The sequence below is a fragment of the Vipera berus genome (assembly GCF_964194415.1).
Source record: "Vipera berus genome assembly, chromosome: 2".
Classification (NCBI taxonomy): domain Eukaryota; kingdom Metazoa; phylum Chordata; class Lepidosauria; order Squamata; family Viperidae; genus Vipera; species Vipera berus.
Genome location: NC_138203.1, coordinates 178,266,819 through 178,284,752, shown reverse-complemented (window position 1 = coordinate 178,284,752; position 17,934 = coordinate 178,266,819). Strand labels below are relative to the sequence as shown.

Genomic DNA, 17,934 nt, shown 5'->3' with positions numbered 1-17,934 from the left:
AAATATCAATATATGCTAGTAGCTAGCAGATGATAATTTCATCACTATGGAAGATTATCTATAATGAAAGATGCAAGGAAGAGGATGCTGAATTTCAACAACAACCCTCCCTCCTTTTTCTGATATTGTTAAATACAAGGAGAGAGGACTGGATGATTAAATAAGTAATTTGAAATCATTTCCTTAAAGGAAAGAGGAAGAAGTAGAGTTTGCAATGTTGGCCCAGTGACAGGAAAAACAATAGCTGTGCTGAATATGAACTGCCAATCAGGATGCTATACTTCTTCTAAACAGTAAGAATTTTTCCATAGTATTTTTTAAGTAGAGAAAAATTTTAAAAAATGTTAGAGCACAGGAGAATAATTTTAAAGTGGTCAGAACTTTGGTCATGATTTGTCAATCAATCCAGAAAATTAACATGGATTATTGACAAAGAATATGATTATCAAGCTGACTTTTCATTATAATATCTTACCCTACCTCGTTCATTTGTCCTGTGACATGCCTGTGTCATATCATTGTTATCCCCTAAAGACCATATGTGTGACAAATGGAAATCACTAGAATAGAATAGAATAGAATAGAATAGAATAGAATAGAATAGAATAGAATAGAATAGAATAGAATAGAATATCTTTATTGTCATTGTGTAACTCGCAATGAAATTAAGTGCTGTCCACAGTGCACACTACACACAAGTAAAAACCACAAATAACATACATTATTTACACACATCCTTCACATTCTATTCACCATTGCACTGCCCCTAATATTGCACTTCAATATTGCACTATACAGTAGTATTTAATATGGTTACAGCTCTGGGATAAAAACTATTTTTCAGCCTACAGGTGAAACTCGAAAAATTAGAATATCGTGCAAAAGTTCATTTATTTCAGTAATGCAACTTAAAAGGGGAAACTAATATATGAGATAGACTCATTACATGCAAAGCAAGATAGTTCAAGCCGTGATTTGTCATAATTGTGATGATTATGGCGTACAGCTCATGAAAACCCCAAATCCACAATCTCAGAAAATTAGAATATTAGGTAAAGGTAAAGGTTCCCCCGCACATGCGTGCTAGTCGTTTCCGACTCTAGGGGCCGGTGCTCATCTCCGTTTCAAAGCCGAAGAGCCAGCGCTTGTCCGAGGACATCTCCGTGGTCATGTGGCCGGCATGACTAGATGCCAAAGGCACACGGAATGCTGTTACCTTCCCACCGTAGTGGTCCCTATTTTTCTACTTGCATTTTTACATGCTTTCGAACTGCTAGGTTGGCAGAAGCTGGGACGAGTAACAGGCGCTCACTCTGCTACGCGGCACTCGGGATTCGACCCGCCAAACTGCCGACCTTCCGATCGACAAGTTCAGCGTCCTAACCCACTGAGCCACCGCGTCCCTTTAGAATATTACATGCAATCAATAAAACATGGAGTGTACATAGAACAATATCGGACCTCTGAAAAGTATAAGCATGCATATGTACTCAGTACTTGGTTTGGGCCCCTTTTGCAGCAATTACTGCCTCAATGCGGCGTGGCCTGGAAGCTATCAGCCTGTGGCACTGCTGAGGTGTTATGGAAGACCAGGATGCTTCAATAGCGGCCTTCAGCTCTTCTGCATTGTTCAGTCTCATGTCTCTCATCTTTCTCTTGGCAATGCCCCATAGATTCTCTATGGGGTTCAGGTCAGGCGAGTTTGCTGGCCAATCAAGCACAGTAATCCCATGGTCATTGAACCAGGTTTTGGTGCTTTTGGCAGTGTGGGCAGGTGCCAGGTCCTGCTGGAAAATGAAGTCAGCATCCCCATAAAGCTCGTCTGCGGAAGGAAGTATGAAGTGCTCCAAAATCTCCTGATAGACGGCTGCGTTGACCCTGGACTTAATGAAGCAGAGTGGACCAACACCAGCAGATGACATGGCTCCCCAAATCAACACAGACTGTGGAAACTTCACACTGGACTTCAAGCTTCTTGCAGTGTGTGCCTCTCCATTCTTCCTCCAGACTCTGGGTCCTTGGTTTCCAAATGAGATGCAAAAGTTGGACTTTGGACCACTGAGCAACAGACAAGGTCTGTTTTTTTTTAGCCCAGGTAAGACGCTTCTGATGTTGTTTGTTGTTCAGGAGCAGCTTGACAAGAGGAATATGACATTTGAAGCCCATGTCCAGGATCCGTCTGTGTGTGGTGGCTCTTGATGCACTGACTCCAGCCTCAGTCCACTCCTTGTGAAAGTCCCCAACACTTTTGAATGGCCTTTTCCTGACAATCCTCTCCAGGCTGCGGTCATCCCTGTTGCTTGTGCACCTTTTTCTTCCACACTTTTCCCTTCCACATAACTTTCTATTAATGTGCTTTGATACAGCACTTGGGGAACATCCAACTTCTTTTGCAATTACCTTTTGAGGCTTTCCCTCCTTATGGAGGGTGTCAATGATGGTTTTCTGCACAACTGTCAGGTCAGCAGTCTTCCCCATGATTGTGATTCCTACTGAACCAGACTGAGAGACCATTTAAAGGCTCAGGAACCCTTTGCAGGTGTTATGGCTTAATTAGCTGATTAGAGTGGGACACTTTAAGCCTAGAATATTGCACCTTTTCACAATATTCTAATTTTCTGAGATTGTGGATTTGGGGTTTTCATCAGCTGTAAGCCATAATCATCACAATTATGACAAATCACGGCTTGAACTATCTTGCTTTGCATGCAATGAGTCTATCTCATATATTAGTTTCCCCTTTTAAGTTGCATTACTGAAATAAATGAACTTTTGCACGATATTCTAATTTTTTGAGTTTCACCTGTATTTGTCTTTGTTTTTATTATCCTATACTGTCTGCCAGATGGTAATAGTTCAAAAAAAGAATGTCCAGGATGAGATGAGCCTTTAATATTTAGCCTTCAGTATTCTGTCCCAATGTATCATTGGCAGATCGTATAGGTCAGGGATTCCCAACCAGGGATGCGAGATGATATTCCAGGAGGTGCGAAAACTTGAGTTTTCAAAATTATACTGCATATGCATAATTCGTTGCTGTTATTTCAAAACTTTTGTAAGGGGTGCAAGAATATATCAGAAGCGTTGTAGGGGTGCGAGGTACAGAAAAGGTTGGAAACCACCGCTATAGGCCATCTATGCTTGGATCTTGGAAAATGTTCTGTGTGATGTTTCCCCAACACTGGGAATTAAAATTAGAACTCTTTGCCTTACACAATTCTCATCAAAAGGGTCAGGAAGGAGAATCATACAGAAGGGCTCAAACTGTTCCAGGCTTTTGAATCTCAACATCCATCTGCCTAAAATCAATCTGTCTCCAGAGTCAGCTGTGGAACCTGGAAATGCTCTTTGTGCAGAATAGGGACCTTGCCAAAAACCAACACAATCTTCTTAGTTTAGATGAGCATGGGTTTTAGTGATATAAATCCAAACCTAGTTTGGTTCCTGTTTTGACTGAGTGGTGGATTATTGAATTTTATTGTTCCAAAGATCTCACTAGATCCAAGATATACAAAGTTACCGTATTTGACTAAACATTTGAATACCCATAGTAATTTTGGAAACTCTTTTAAAGATTTTTTTTGGGGGGAAAGAGTATTTCTATGGGTTTTTTTAAAAAAAAATCATGCATTAGCCACTGAAAATTGTTAGATAAGGTAAAATAATACTTTTATATAAGGTAATATTATTCACCTAGAGTTTTTGGATGATAAATAGCTTATACATTTCTTTTATATATCCAACTAAATTCACATTATATAATCAATCAACATTAAGTAAAATACACTTTTGCAAGAATCTCAACATGAATGTTTGTTTAAAACATAGACTTAGCACATCTATTACAGTAACTAGCAAGAAAAGTCACAACATGATTTTTTAATGATGAGAAAGGTTTTACTGGAATTTAAATTAGGTGTTTTATGCCACCTATTTCCATAGATGTGAACTTCATTTTAACACAACGTTAAGCTAAAAAGTATGGGACGTGGTGGCTCAGTGGGTTAGGACGCTGAGCTTGTCGATCAGAAGGTCGGCAGTTTGGCAGGTTGAATCCCGAGTGCCGTGTAACAGAGTGAGCACCTGTTACTCGTCCCAGTTCGAAAGCACGTAAAAATGCAAGTAGAAAAATAGGGACCACTACGGTGGGAAGGTAACAGCGTTCCGTGCGCCTTTGGCGTCTAGTCATGCCGGCCACATGACCACGGAGACGTCCTCAGACAAGCGCTGGCTCTTCGGCTTTGAAACGGAGATGAGCACCGGCCCCTAGAGTTGGAAACGCTTAGCACGCATGTGTGGGGGAACCTTTACCTTTACCTTTAAGCTAAAAAATAACTTAATGATTTATTCATTTCAGCATCAAACTATTCTCGAGGGTTGCAAAGTAGCCCATAACTTTGTTTAAAAAATTAGATGGAGTCATGAATTAGGAAAATGTCCTTTATTAAACAAATAATTTTACAGCCATCATTAAAATATGTTTTTATAAAACCAGATCACAAAAATGTACAAAATATTTACATACATATTCATTCCATAAGGCAATTCTTATCTTTATTAATAAAAAGCTCTGCACACATATGCATACTTGATTTTAATTGAAAAGTTTTGCATTGGTACATAAATATTTAATTCCTTTGCAGTTATCAAAAACCAAAGTGTGTTGTGTGTTGTTTGGCAGATTGCTGACTGTTTAACTGGCTATTTATGTCAGATACACTCAGATGATCCTGAGAAAATAAGATTTTTAAAAATGAACCAGAGGAAAAAAATTAGTCAAGGAATAAAACTAAAAGATTAAAAAGCAATACAAACCACCAAGCTGTTAAATCAGCACATTATGGCACTCAATAGTTTGTGTACTATCTATTGATTGCTATCTAGAAGAGGAATTGAAATTACATTTTCCCATCACAATTTTTCACCAATGTATTTCCTTACAATTGAAACTGATATTGAAGAATATTTTTGAAGACATTGTATTGCATCTCATTCTAGGAATTGTGCTTAAATGAATAGGATTTTTCAGATGTTCCTTATCCTTGGAGGAAATGTTTTCAGAAGTAATGTTCATATAAAGCAGACTGTATGTGTTTTAAACTAAGTCACTGCAGTACAAAAAGTAGATGAGCTTTTAAAATGTTCTTAAAATTCTTTGGATTTAGTTTTTGTTTCTGAACACCATTCAAATATCTTTTTTTAATTAAGCTTGACCTTTTTGAAAAAGTGGATAATTTTTTAAATGATTTACTTTAAATAAGTAGATGATGAAAAGGGATCTCAATTATTCCTACATTTCTCAGTTGCATGTTTATTTATTCATTTATAGTTTATATGCAACCTAACTCCAATAGACTCCAAGTTTATAGTTAGTTGTTCTACAATACTCAATAAAGTGTTTTGTTTATTGGATGGAAAAATATAATTGTTGTGGTTTTCCTTTAGGTTGTCTTTGGGTATCATTTCTAGAAACCCTGCATGCCCAAACTGACAATTGTTTCTCTAGAAGTGTATCCTGAATATTCCAACATGCAGACACATTCCCCTGCCCAGGAATACAGCACCATACATTGCACATTAGTGATGGTTATTATGACCATTTAAATAACCATGACCTTCCAACCCTAAGACTTTGTCACAGAGTTGGATTTCAGACAAAACTGGAGTTGCTAAGTTTGGAATTGGTCAAAGATTTATTAGCATCCATTGGATTTGATCAAGGATTCTAAAAATGGGTAGAAACTTTTCAGAAAGATTTAAAGCAATCCTGGCTCAAGTTACATCTTTCCTCTGCAAATCTAAGGATGTTGGAACTTTTTGAGGTTTATATTTTTCATTCAGTAAAGTGCTGGACCTGCTTGGCACAATTCACGCCAATGCAATCATTCATCAGGTATAAATCTTGAGTCCCTCAGTTAGACAAAGTACCAATCACCAAAATTGCCCAGTTCCACAGATCACATCATAGGAGATATTTGAAACATATTTTCTCAGGAATGCTTCCAAAGAATCAGAATTGTTGTTGTTAGCTAAGAAGTCATGTCCGACCCATCGCGACCCTATGGACAACATTCCTCCAGGCCTTCCTGTCCTCTACCATCTTCTGGAGTCCATTTAAGCTCACACCTACTGCTTCAGTGACTCCAACCAGCCACCTCATTCTCTGTCGTCCCCTTCTTCTATTGCCCTCAATCTTTCCCAGCATTAGGCTCTTCTCCAGTGAGTCCTTCCTTCTCATTAGGTGGCCAAAGTATTTGAGTTTTAGCTTCAGGATCTGGCCTTCTAAAGAGCAGTCAGGGTTGATCTCCTCTAGGACTGACCGGTTTGATCGCCTTGCAGTCCAAGGGACTCGCAGGAGTCTTCTCCATTCTGCTGGAGAAGAATCAGAATACTTGTCACTAAATAAACAATATCATCTTTTCCAGACTTTCTGAAATGGGAAAGCATTCTGATTCATTTGTCATGAAATATTGCTAGCTTACTAGCTTATTTTGCTCAATGTTTTCCCTAGATAGGTTTGCTGATCCATTTCATTCAATGCTTGCAGATATATCACTGGTACAGAAAGAACTATAGTCAAATGAAACAGACTTTTCTGCTCCCTTGTTCTCCTTGCCCATATCTCCAGGAAGCAGCTCAAATAATAGAATGCAAAGATGCAATTGCCAAACCAATTTGTGAATGGCAACAAAGTGTACAACTCATCTCTGAACTTCTTTAACCATTGTCTTTACTGGCTTAAACTGGCTTGTAGGCCAAGTACCTGTTCCCATCAAATATGTCCTTGGATGCCCTGTGAAAAAGGAAAGGGAAAGACTGCAATTCTCTCATCTCACGTGAAGAAATTTCACATAGATTGGCCAGTCTTCTTATCCTTTCTCTGCATTTCAGATGTGGTTTTTTTTTTGACCTTTATTCCAGGTCCCACAAATACAGTATTTCAGCAACACTCAACAACTGTCAAAGAAGTAATATTCCATCTCATACGATATGGCTTCTCACTTTATATTCATTTGCTAAGCTTAGGATGCAGTCCTTCTAGGACTAACGAGGTAACTTGGGAACACTGGATTTTCTTTTTTCTTTTTGGCCAATTTTTGGAAGCTGGCCTCAGTTTGGAAGCAATTTCAGTCAGCACTTGAGGCAGGTTAGCCAGTCCATTCTTTTTGGTATCCTTAGGGAAGTGCTCCACTAAAAGTAGTAATTGGCAAGCACAGAAGAGAACAGAAATCAGAGGAATCTCCAGGAGGAAGTAATGACGTGGAATTCCACCTAGGATGGGGCTCATTGGTCTTGGGTTTGTAGCATGCAGAGATTTCACATCTGTGAAAAAAACAAACACCAAAGTCACTCTAATGTAAGACATGAAAGGGGGAAGGGGCCATTCCCCAATACTGTGGAAATTCAAATATCTAAATGTCTCTAACAAGAGAATATTGAACAATACAGACTGATTATTCCTTGGATAACTAATACACTGACGTAGCAACACACCTGGCAGGTTTTCCTCTTCCTTTGAAACTGTAGATTGAATACACCAGTGTGGGGCACCTTTCTAGATGGCTTCTGATCATCTGCACATCCCAGATGGATCAGAAGGTGGATCAAACAGATTACCAAAGCAAGTGTTTTAAATGAGATTCTCCTTTCCCCCCATTATACTAACCCTATATCGGAAATAAAGGAATTCAGCATGGGATAATGTTTCCAGTCAGATCCAGTCAGATGTTATCACTTAATACTACTATAAAATCTTCTTTGGCTCATGCAGGATATACAAAAGACCTAATTCTGCATATCCTTACATAGGAGCTGCAAAAGTCTGCCAGCATTCAAATGTACTGATAGGGTTCCATATTACTCTGAGCAATCTCAATAACTGAAGATTAAAGAATAAGAATTGCAAACAAATTGGATCCAATTTCTGTCAGACTTGGGTAGAACTTAAACGCTTTCTAAGTTCCCTTACACTACTCAGCTGAAGCAAGGAAAAAAGAACAGGTATTTTAATGTTTATAGCAGATACTACTGAAGAAAAACATTAATGGTCAAACCTAATATGCTTCCAAAAGGCATTTTTTTCACTTTGTAGAATGGTTAATACCCTACCAACCTAGCTATCCCTCATCAAACTACAAAAACAGTGCTGTCTATTCTCACCCACCTGGTAACGCTCTGCAGAATTTTCCGTTCATCTTGATCTAGGCATACAGCAAAGGAACAGTTAACTCCTGTGATCTGAACCTTGTCCACTTTCAACTGATATGTACCAATTTGCTATAAGAAAAACATACATGGGATTATTTCATAGAGACACATTTTTGCTTCCTCCAACCTTAGCAATTGGAACAATGGGTGACATCATTGATCAGGTACCTGATTGAAACTCTTTTTAGACTTAGAGCTTTGCCTCTTGATTACCTCTGTGGCAGTAAGAGTCAAACATTCTGTTTTTGGACCTGGAAGAAAAAGGAAATAAGGATAATAGTCAAATGTGGAATTTCCATACCAACCCTCACAAACCTATTAACTAGTAATTATTAATTACTGAACTACAACATACATTCTCAATTAGCATGACTGTCACTGCATCATGGAACACTTAAGTCATTTGCATTAGATGATGCAGAATGTGGAAATTAAAATTTGTTGTTAAATGAAAAGGGCTGGAGTAAATATCCTGCTGTCCTGAAGGTCCATAAAAAACGGAAACATATGTTGTCCGTTTCAGAAGGTGCTTGTGTAAGGGGAAAAGAGTCGTTTTCCAGTGAAATGCAAATGGGATATTAAAATGGGAGAGTGACTGGATAGTGCAGAGGTTAAATGCTGCCCTTTGGTGCAAGGGACCAGGCTTTGAATCCTGGCAAGTACCTACATTAACAGTAGTGGTCCTTGGGTAAAGATGCCCTAAATGTTTCACCTGCCTATCTCAGATGTGAAAGTGACAAGAACAAACTCAGCCATGCCACCTTAGATATCACCTGAATTAACAAGGCCCACACCAAATGTTGGGGAACCAGGACAATCTGACAATACATGGGCTACTGGAACAAACTATACTTGGATGAGACAAGAGAACCTGGAATTGATGGAATTCTACTAAAGCAATGTACCTAACGAGAGGGGATATATGAAATGTATGAGAGAACTATAGATGGGCAGAACAACTACATCCACATTAACTTAAGAAGCAACTAGTTACCAATATACCAACATAGTGACAAGCAAGCTGCTCTCACAACTTGAGATAGAACGTCTATACATTATATCCCAGACTCAAGAAGACCTGGAAGAACAACTGGATATGCAACCAACATATGATGCTGGAATGTCACTACCACCCACTCCCACAGGTCTTAGGAGACATAAGATGATGGATAAACTAGCTACTGTAAACTGCTAACACCAGTTACTAAGACTCAGTGGAGAAGTACCGTCAGTGTGCTAAAAGATGCCAGTAGAGTACTCATAACAATCCTTACTATCATTACCACCATGACTCAAACCAACGTACTGGTATACCTTACAGCCACTAGAGTTCTGGAGATGTTTGGCTACATGAAAAATAGCAGAATACTCTCCCACAGAAAATGAGGTTAGAGGCTAAGAACACAGCAACTCAGAGAGAAATTAGTCAACTGGTGGAACTACAAAAAGGAGTGAAGATAAGACTCAGCTACTGAAAAAACACATGGGCCTGATTTCATGTGAAACCCTAGAGACTGCTAAACAAAGGCTCACAGCACTATCTATCACAGACATGTCAAACACAAGGCCCGGGGCCCAGATCCGGCCCGTGAAGTGGTTTCATGCGGCCCGCGAAGCCATCCTGGAAACAGTGAGGGAACGGCCCCCACTGCCTTGGCCCTGGCCCAGAGACCCTCCTTCTGCCAGAGACCCTCAGATCTGTCCCACTCCTGCCCAGGCCCCCATAGGCACCCTTGATGCAAACCATGTAGAGCTGGCCATGCCCACCCAGTAGGCCATACGCACTCTAGCCACACCCACTCAGTAGGCCACGCCCACCCAGACCATACCCATCCAGCCCCCTGAGGGCAACCGCAATGCTGATGTGGCCCTCAATGAAATTGAGTCTGACACCCCTGATCTATCAGGATAAGGAGATACACTAGAGATGCAGATACCAAGAAGATAAATCCTTCTTCTCTAAAGAACCATTCAAGTGTAGTTCCAACTGCAATGCAACAACACAATAACAGCTGAGCCACCAACAGCAGTAAATGAACAGTACTGGAACAATGTTCTAAAAAGATGGCACATAACACCAATGCAAAGTGAGTGCAGAACCTAAGGGCAGACCATAGCAATCCCCCAGTACAGACACCAGTCACTATCAAAATAGCAGACATCCAATAGCAAGTCAAGAACATAAAGAGCTGGGCAACACTTGACTCAGACACAATCCAAACTTATTAGCTAAAGAATGCCTACCAGTAAAGATAAACCAGCTGACTTTCATCCAAAGTGGCTAACACAAGGAAGGACAGTGCTAATTGTGGGGGGGGAAAACTCAGAAGAGAACATCACTAACTACTGACCAATAATCTGCCTTACCAAAACATGGGAAGTCCTATCAAGCATCATAGCCATCAATCTAAAGGACCATATCAAACAATGCATAAGCTCAACTCAAGGGTATTGGAAACAATACCAAAGGCTCAGAATACCAGTTGCTCATTGATAGACCAATTGCCAAAGACAATCCAGACAGACCAATCTGAGCACAGTCTGAACTAACTATAGGAAAGCCTACAACTCAATGCCACATACACCTCAGAAAGCTAAGGTGGCTGGCAGTGGGAAATCCTACCAGTGGCTGGAAAGGGCTGAATTAAAAGACACCACTGAGGCACTGATCATAGCAGCACAGAATCCATCACACTAAACTGGAACCAAGGTGCAGATTATGCAGAGAAGTCTCAGACCTCCAATACATAGTGGCAGGGTTAAGATGCAGGCAGGAACAGCATACCAGTAATCCTCGACTTATAACTTATAGCTAGGCACTTAACTACTGTTTAAAATTATAACAGGTCTGGAACAGGAGCTTTGTGTTTGATGTTAAAAACCTATCTATTTGCCTAAGCATTTTTAAACAAGTTGCTGAAAGTATTTATTGTTACATATTCTCTACGTTTTATTGCTGCAGTTATGGGTCTGTGTGAAATGAGAGTACATAACCTGCATGTTACATTCTAGTGAATGGTGGGAATGGAAGAACCAGGGATGTGTATTAGGAAAAATTGTGCACAACAATCAGTGTGATCCAAGGTTAAAAAAAATTCTGTTATGTGATATAGATGGGTGGATTGGAACAAGACATAAAATGCAGAAAAAGATTGAACCATTTAGGTAGCCAAGAATGATGACTGATGAGTATCAGCATCAAAAATATCTGTTTTGTGTAAATATGTGTTTAAATATGTATACCTGGTGAAGGAATTTATTATTTTACATCTAACATAAATTTATGTATTGCCCACTTCAAGACAGTATATAATTAGTATAAACAACTATACTGCAAGGCGATCAAACGGGTCAGTCCTAGAGGAGATCACCCCTGACTGCTCTTTAGAAGGCCAGATCCTGAAGCTAAAACTCAAATACTTTGGCCACCTAATGAGAAGGAAGGACTCACTGGAAAAGAGCCTAATGCTGGGAAAGATTGAGGGCAAGAGAAGAAGGGGACGACAGAGAATGAGGTGGCTGGATGAAGTCACTGAAGCAATAGGAGTGAGCTTAAATGGACTCCAGAAGATGGTAGAGGACAGGAAGGCCTGGAGGAACATTGTCCATGGGGTCGCAATGGGTCGGACACGACTTCGCAACTAACAACAACAACATGATTGATTGATTGATTGTGAAAAAATGAAAGTATTAGTGAAGAATTATGATGATGAGGTATGATTATGAACAGATAGGTATCCTTTTTTTTAAATAATGTCGAAGTGAGTTCTGGAAAAACATGGATGTGGAAAAAAAATGATCGTGAAAGCAAACCAATTCAGGAACAGAAAGTTGAAACAATATTAGAAGACAGATTACTCTATCGGCAGAATGACTACAAAATGGATCTGAGGGAAGAAAATATATAAGAGCTGCTTTTAAGACAGTAGAAAGAATTATGTTACAGAGTACCAGAATAGTGAGGGGAACTATGTTACTGGGAAGTACAGAAAAGTGTGCGTGGTAAAATGATGAATTGAAAAAGTCTGTGTATGAGAAAACGTATATAGAAGAGAATGTGGGTGGGGGGAAAAAAGTTTCTGCCAGGATGGTGTTACAAAGTATTGAATGGCCGTCTGTCCAAATTTCTGCTATTGCTGTGTTTTTCTTATTTTGAATGTATAACTAACTGTGCATAAATAGTATGGATTCAAATTTTCAGGTAAATGTTAGAATTAACTTTGTACCATGCATAGGATATGTCAAATGCTATTGAGCTAGGAATTTTAAAAAAATGGTTTTGCCATCAAGCCAGGGGCCTTGATAATATGAAAGAGGTCCATTTCTTGATTATACTAACTATGGGATGCTGTCAGTGTTCCTGGCTGCTGTTTTATGCTATTTATGTTATTGACAAATTTGATCGTTTTATTCTGTTTTTAATTGTTAGGGCTATCATGTATATGAGATTGGTGGCCATATACATTTATTAAATGAATGAAATTCTATTGTGCAATTTCTACAGATGCAAAAAGACAGCTGCAAAAAAGTAGTAAAGAGAGCAAGTAGCAGTTAATATTAAAGATCCAGAGAAAATATTCCACAATTTAGATAGAAATTTTAAAAAATGGAAAGAAATGAAGGGGGACAGTAATGAGGATGAAATTAAAAGTAAGAAATAATAACATGATTTGGGATAAAACTTAAGGGAATACTGGAAGGAGTATTTTAGAGATCTAAATGGGAATAACAGTGATATGTCACAGACTGTAATTAGAACAGATGTTCTAAATGTTAGTGTCCAAGAAAATATTGTAGAAAGGAAAGTAATATGCTGGGTGAAAAATGGCAAGGCTGTAGGTGCACTAGAGAATAGTTAAAATATGGAGTATCTGCGTAGCTTATTTAATGTGTGTGCAAAGGCTTCATCTGTGCCTAATAATAAGAATTATCTTCTTGTTGTCTTCTACAAAGGCTAAGATAGAAAATAAATGCAAAAACTACAAGTTTGTTTACTAATAAACTCCTTAATTCAAACATATCTTCCCGAGCTTATATTTTTAAGATTATATTTAGTATTGTAATGTGACAGATAATAAATACATTTTAATAAACTATTTTAATTAATAAATATCATCCCTAGATATCACTATTTCATCTACTTTTAGATGAAAGCTTTTAGCCTTACATTTTCCGTAATTCCCAGATCCCGTTACAAAATGCCCATTTTACTAACTTAAGGGAGTCCTACAAAATTTCCTTACTCTATTTCAAGAAATCACTTATGAACTGTATTAGGTGACCATCGAAGTTATTTCTGGTATATTAGCCTAGTTTGTTTAAATGTGCAATTACAAGCATTTGAAGTTGTAAGCACATTGTACTATCAGGCTAAAAATACAATTTCCTTAGATAATTGGACCACAGCCAACCCTCCTTGTTTTAAGCCAGCCAGATTTCTGGAGTGCAAGCTTTTTTGGTTGAAAGCAGGAAAATCTATGACATCTAGTGTCCAAGATTGTTACTGCATGAATCTAGCAGATTGCAGAGGTGGAGAACCTTATCGGTCTGGCAAACAGATTCGCTTTAATCCATTCTGACTTGGACCCTGGCCGGGCAAGGCAGGCCAAGATGCCCCGGATACAGTTTAGTGGTATGATCTGCAATCAGCTGGTGACTCCAAAGGAAGTCAGTCTGTGTTGTCAGCTCAGCTACCTAATTACTGGATACGGGCACTTCATGGGACATAAAAGTGGCCAAAAATGTAACCTGGAGTTGGATTCATGCTGTGGCATCAGCCTCTTTGACAAAAGGTACCTCCTGCCTTGAAAGAAACAGCAATGTATCCTGTCCCCAAGAGGTCATCCTTGGACCCCACACTCTTTTGTAACGATTAATCAGTCTCCAACCTTCCCTTTCTGCTTTGCTTCCAGAGGGAAACAAGCAGGAGGAAATGATGACATATGCATAAGAACATCATCAGACAAATCCCACAGCTTAAGGACTAGTGCCAGATGTTGGGACACAAGTATCAAATCGTAATATTTGCCTCTCAAATTAGTGTCAGATTAGCTAACAAGGAGTGCATTAATAAATACACACCCCCTTTGCCCAGACTGCCCACTTCTTCAGATAAACCCTAGGTTTGCAAAAATAGTAGAAAAAATCTGTAGCTCGGGTGTAGGATAAGGTGAAGGTTCGTTCTCTGAGCTTGTGGGTTGGTTTCTGAATGTTTCATTACCAAGCTAGGTAACATCTTCAGCAGAGTTTTAGAAGATGTCAGTGTCCTAGGTGTCAACAAGATTCCTTCCTCCCCACACTTATTATTGATCTTATGGAAGCAGAATAGTTGCCCACACTCACCAAGTTCCTCTTGTCTCTTACACCCCTTGCTAAGGTTGACGGACGTACAAACTTTTTCAGTGTCATTCCAGCGGCTCCTTCCACTGACTGCCCTCTGGAGAAATTAGAGATGAGTTACTTCCGGTCCCTTGGTTCCACGTACCAATCTCTGAAGACTGTAGTTAACAGCATTGGCTCTCTCTAATTAAATACATTCCCCCCCATGTGTTGCTGCCAGGGCTTGAGAATGTTATACTTGTGTTGCTGTTGTTGGATACAGTCTCCCTTTCCAACCCAGGTCCTAGCATGGGAGGCCCATGAGAAGAGCATCTTCCCTACCTTGCTGTAGGCGATTTGTAGTGTTAGTGGGATTGCTTCCCTGTCTCCATCTATGCCAAGACGCTTGCAACCTGGACCTGAACAAAATAAAAGAGGAAGGTGAGGTTGGATGGATGGGTGGGTGGGTGGGTGGGTGGGTGGGAGTAAATACCAACAGAACACAGAAAGACTCTCTCCAGTAAGTTTACCAGAGGGAGAAGAGCTGTTTAGTTTTGTGACATGATAAATACCCATACTGTTCCTCTATTTTGGCCTCTCCTGATCCTTCAAGAAAACTTCATATCTTGGGTCCACAGCTGTTGCCATGACCATCTGGTTGGTTCACAGCATTGATACCCTTACTTTCCATGGATACATGAAAGCAGGAGGCTGCCCTTTTGCCTCCTTCTCCAGTACCTCATAGGAGCTGAAGGAAAGTCAGACTAAACAATCCTCTTTTCTGCTTTCTATAGTGAGCTTTTACAAGCATTTCCGTGAAACAAGATGGCAGCAATGGAATTGGGTGGATTAGTGTTTCTCCAAAACAAGACCAAAGAGTTACTGGCCTGCCTATTAATTGATTTAGTTACAAAGGACCTCTTTTATTTTATCAGGTCTGTCTTTACCATGAATTTCATGCCAGTAATTGCTGAAGAGAAAACCCTTCAGTAGATCACAGTCCTGTCTGAGTTATCCATTTGGTTGCTCTTTGCAGGCAGAGCTTTGGTTTTTCTCATTTGCATCACTGAATTTCCCCCCATCCCCAAACTGAGCACAAAGTGATCACACAATGGGCCTCTTTTGCCTTACCTGAGGCTTTGATGGCCCGCGTAGCTGCTGAGTGGCCCAACTCAAGGGAGTGAATGAAGATCTCAGTCCTTCTCTCTCCCCCAATGAAAGTGAGCTGTGAAATTCAGAGGAAGAGGCCATTTAACATTTTCCTTCAAGATAAACCAAAGCAAATCACATACACAGAGAGAGAGAGAGAGAGAGAGAGAGAGAGAGAGAGAGAGACTGCTTTGTGTCTTTGAGACTATTTTTTGCTAAAAACTAATTAACAAACAAATCAAATTTGGTTTATAGGACCAAATATGGATTAGAACCACAGAAACACAAGATTTAAATACACACTTTCAGAGACTGTTGCAATAGAGAACAGAGAGACTACACTGAATGTGTGTTGAGGCACAGGCTGACACTGAATCACAACAGTCAGCTCTTCTATAAGTAGGCCAAGGCAGAAGAAATCAGCAACTGTGTTTTGGGAAGAAGAATGAATCAGGCAGCTGATGAGATTTCTAAAATGGTCTAAAAACAAGATTGGCCCATTAGAGCCATGCCTTAGTTAAGACATCCCCTCTTCTAAATTCTCAAGAAGAAAAATGTGTTATTGGGTCTGACTTTTTCTGCCACACAGAAAAATGGTAACCTGGCCAAACACAAAACAGGATAAAATATGCTGTGTGAAATTGAAGATATTCTTGGCCTATTGCATGGGACTGCAGGAATAACAATAACATACTAATGCTAATTATTACTGTTATTTAATACATGCCTTTACCAATCCCTGGTTTTTACCATTCTTACCTCTGCCTGATAGACCTGGAGTAATACAGAGTGGGTAGCAAAACGGCAGTAATAAAGAATCATATCAGCCAGGATGGGAAGTTGGGTGGCTGTTTCCTCTGAAGACTCTCCCTCTGGCTTAATGGATTGCTACAGATAGACAAAAAACCATCAGTTCTCTTCCACCTAAGCACTGCAGTTCAGTATTTCTCCCACAGGTTCCTGCTTGCCCCCTACCTCATAATATCTCCCTAAGACAAGAAAGGGTTCTGAGTTTGTTTCCCCTAACATTCTGACTTTTTTTAGAGAAAATTTGCTAAGTGGAGAGCCTAAAGCTAAGAGACTTTGCAAGTCAATACAAAAGAACACAAAATCATCCAAATAGGCAGAAGGTTTGAAGTATTTGAAGTTGGATAATTTTAAGCAACTCTTTGTCACACACAAGGGCAATGCATACTAGTCAGTTCCCAAAGAAACTTAGCATTTATGTGACCCATGGCAGGAGGCCAACACATGTTGAAGATCTTATTGAGTAAATGAATGGGGTATAATGTAACATTTGGCTTCAGAGATGTAAAGGAGAATTACCTTATGTTTCATTAAGCTTGAACACTCAAAAAAGGGATCTTAATATGTTAATAGAAAGGAGATCTCTGCTCTCCACTACCACATTATCACAATTCTGCCTCCATCTTGTCTTACTTTCTGCATGAAGAGATTATTTCCCTAGATCTACTCTTTCGTTCTTTGATAGAATTCCAATGTATAAGCAATGGTGACCAAGGATAAAGGTTTGACAGAATTTGGGCCCGGAGTGCATTACTGGATAACATAATGCCTGCTAAGCAATACAGAATTCAGGGTGTACCTGGCATAAAACGTTGGTGGGGAGATTCATTAGCCCAAGAACATTGCGTTCGTACCAGGGATCCAGCATACCTATGTAGAATGAGATATCATTTGTGCTGCTCTCTATGCCTCCCATACTTGGATCCTGAAATCAAAGAAGCACATTTCAATAGCAGCCTTACCAAAGCATAGCCGCAATGCTCAGAGATCCAAGCGCGGAAATTCTTATTATGCTGGTAACACAGTAGCCACTTTTTAAAAAGACAGATGGGTATGAATCCTTGTTCAAATCTAGCTGGATTTGTTGTAAGAAGCATACAGCCTAACTCAATACATTCCATTCACAGTGCAAGCTTCCAAAATCCAGTTGTTTCCAAACAACTTCCTCATCTATAGAGATACATATTAATGAACCACAGCTGTTTGGTTATGAAAGTTACTATAGACTTGCTAAAAAAACTCTATACAAAGTTGCTCGTTGTTTCCTAACTAGCTCTTCCTATATTGCTGAACTCATCCACCCCAAATGCGGGATGCACCGAAGCAAGCATGACTTGGAGAAAGGATCAGCAGTGACTTCTATCACATTCATGGTATCTTGCCACCAAACACAGAGACTTATGTTCTTTAAATGTCACTTATATCAGCTGAATTTTTGCTATAAAGAGACAT

General features: G+C 39.5%; 1 protein-coding gene across 1 annotated transcript in view; it reads right to left on the bottom strand.

Moving 5' to 3' along the window:
• Positions 1-4,432: 4,432 nt before the first annotated feature.
• PIK3R5 (phosphoinositide-3-kinase regulatory subunit 5) overlaps positions 4,433-17,934 on the bottom strand; it is a 66,926-nt gene continuing 53,424 nt past the window's right edge. The window contains exons 12-19 of the mRNA XM_081320977.1: positions 17,282-17,407; positions 16,435-16,563; positions 15,658-15,751; positions 14,869-14,945; positions 14,551-14,644; positions 8,377-8,459; positions 8,165-8,277; positions 4,433-7,323 (exon numbers count right to left, since the gene is read on the bottom strand). Coding sequence (XP_081177103.1) covers positions 7,176-7,323; positions 8,165-8,277; positions 8,377-8,459; positions 14,551-14,644; positions 14,869-14,945; positions 15,658-15,751; positions 16,435-16,563; positions 17,282-17,407 — 864 coding nt within the window. The 3' untranslated portion in view covers positions 4,433-7,175. The remainder of the gene's footprint in view (positions 7,324-8,164; positions 8,278-8,376; positions 8,460-14,550; positions 14,645-14,868; positions 14,946-15,657; positions 15,752-16,434; positions 16,564-17,281; positions 17,408-17,934) is intronic.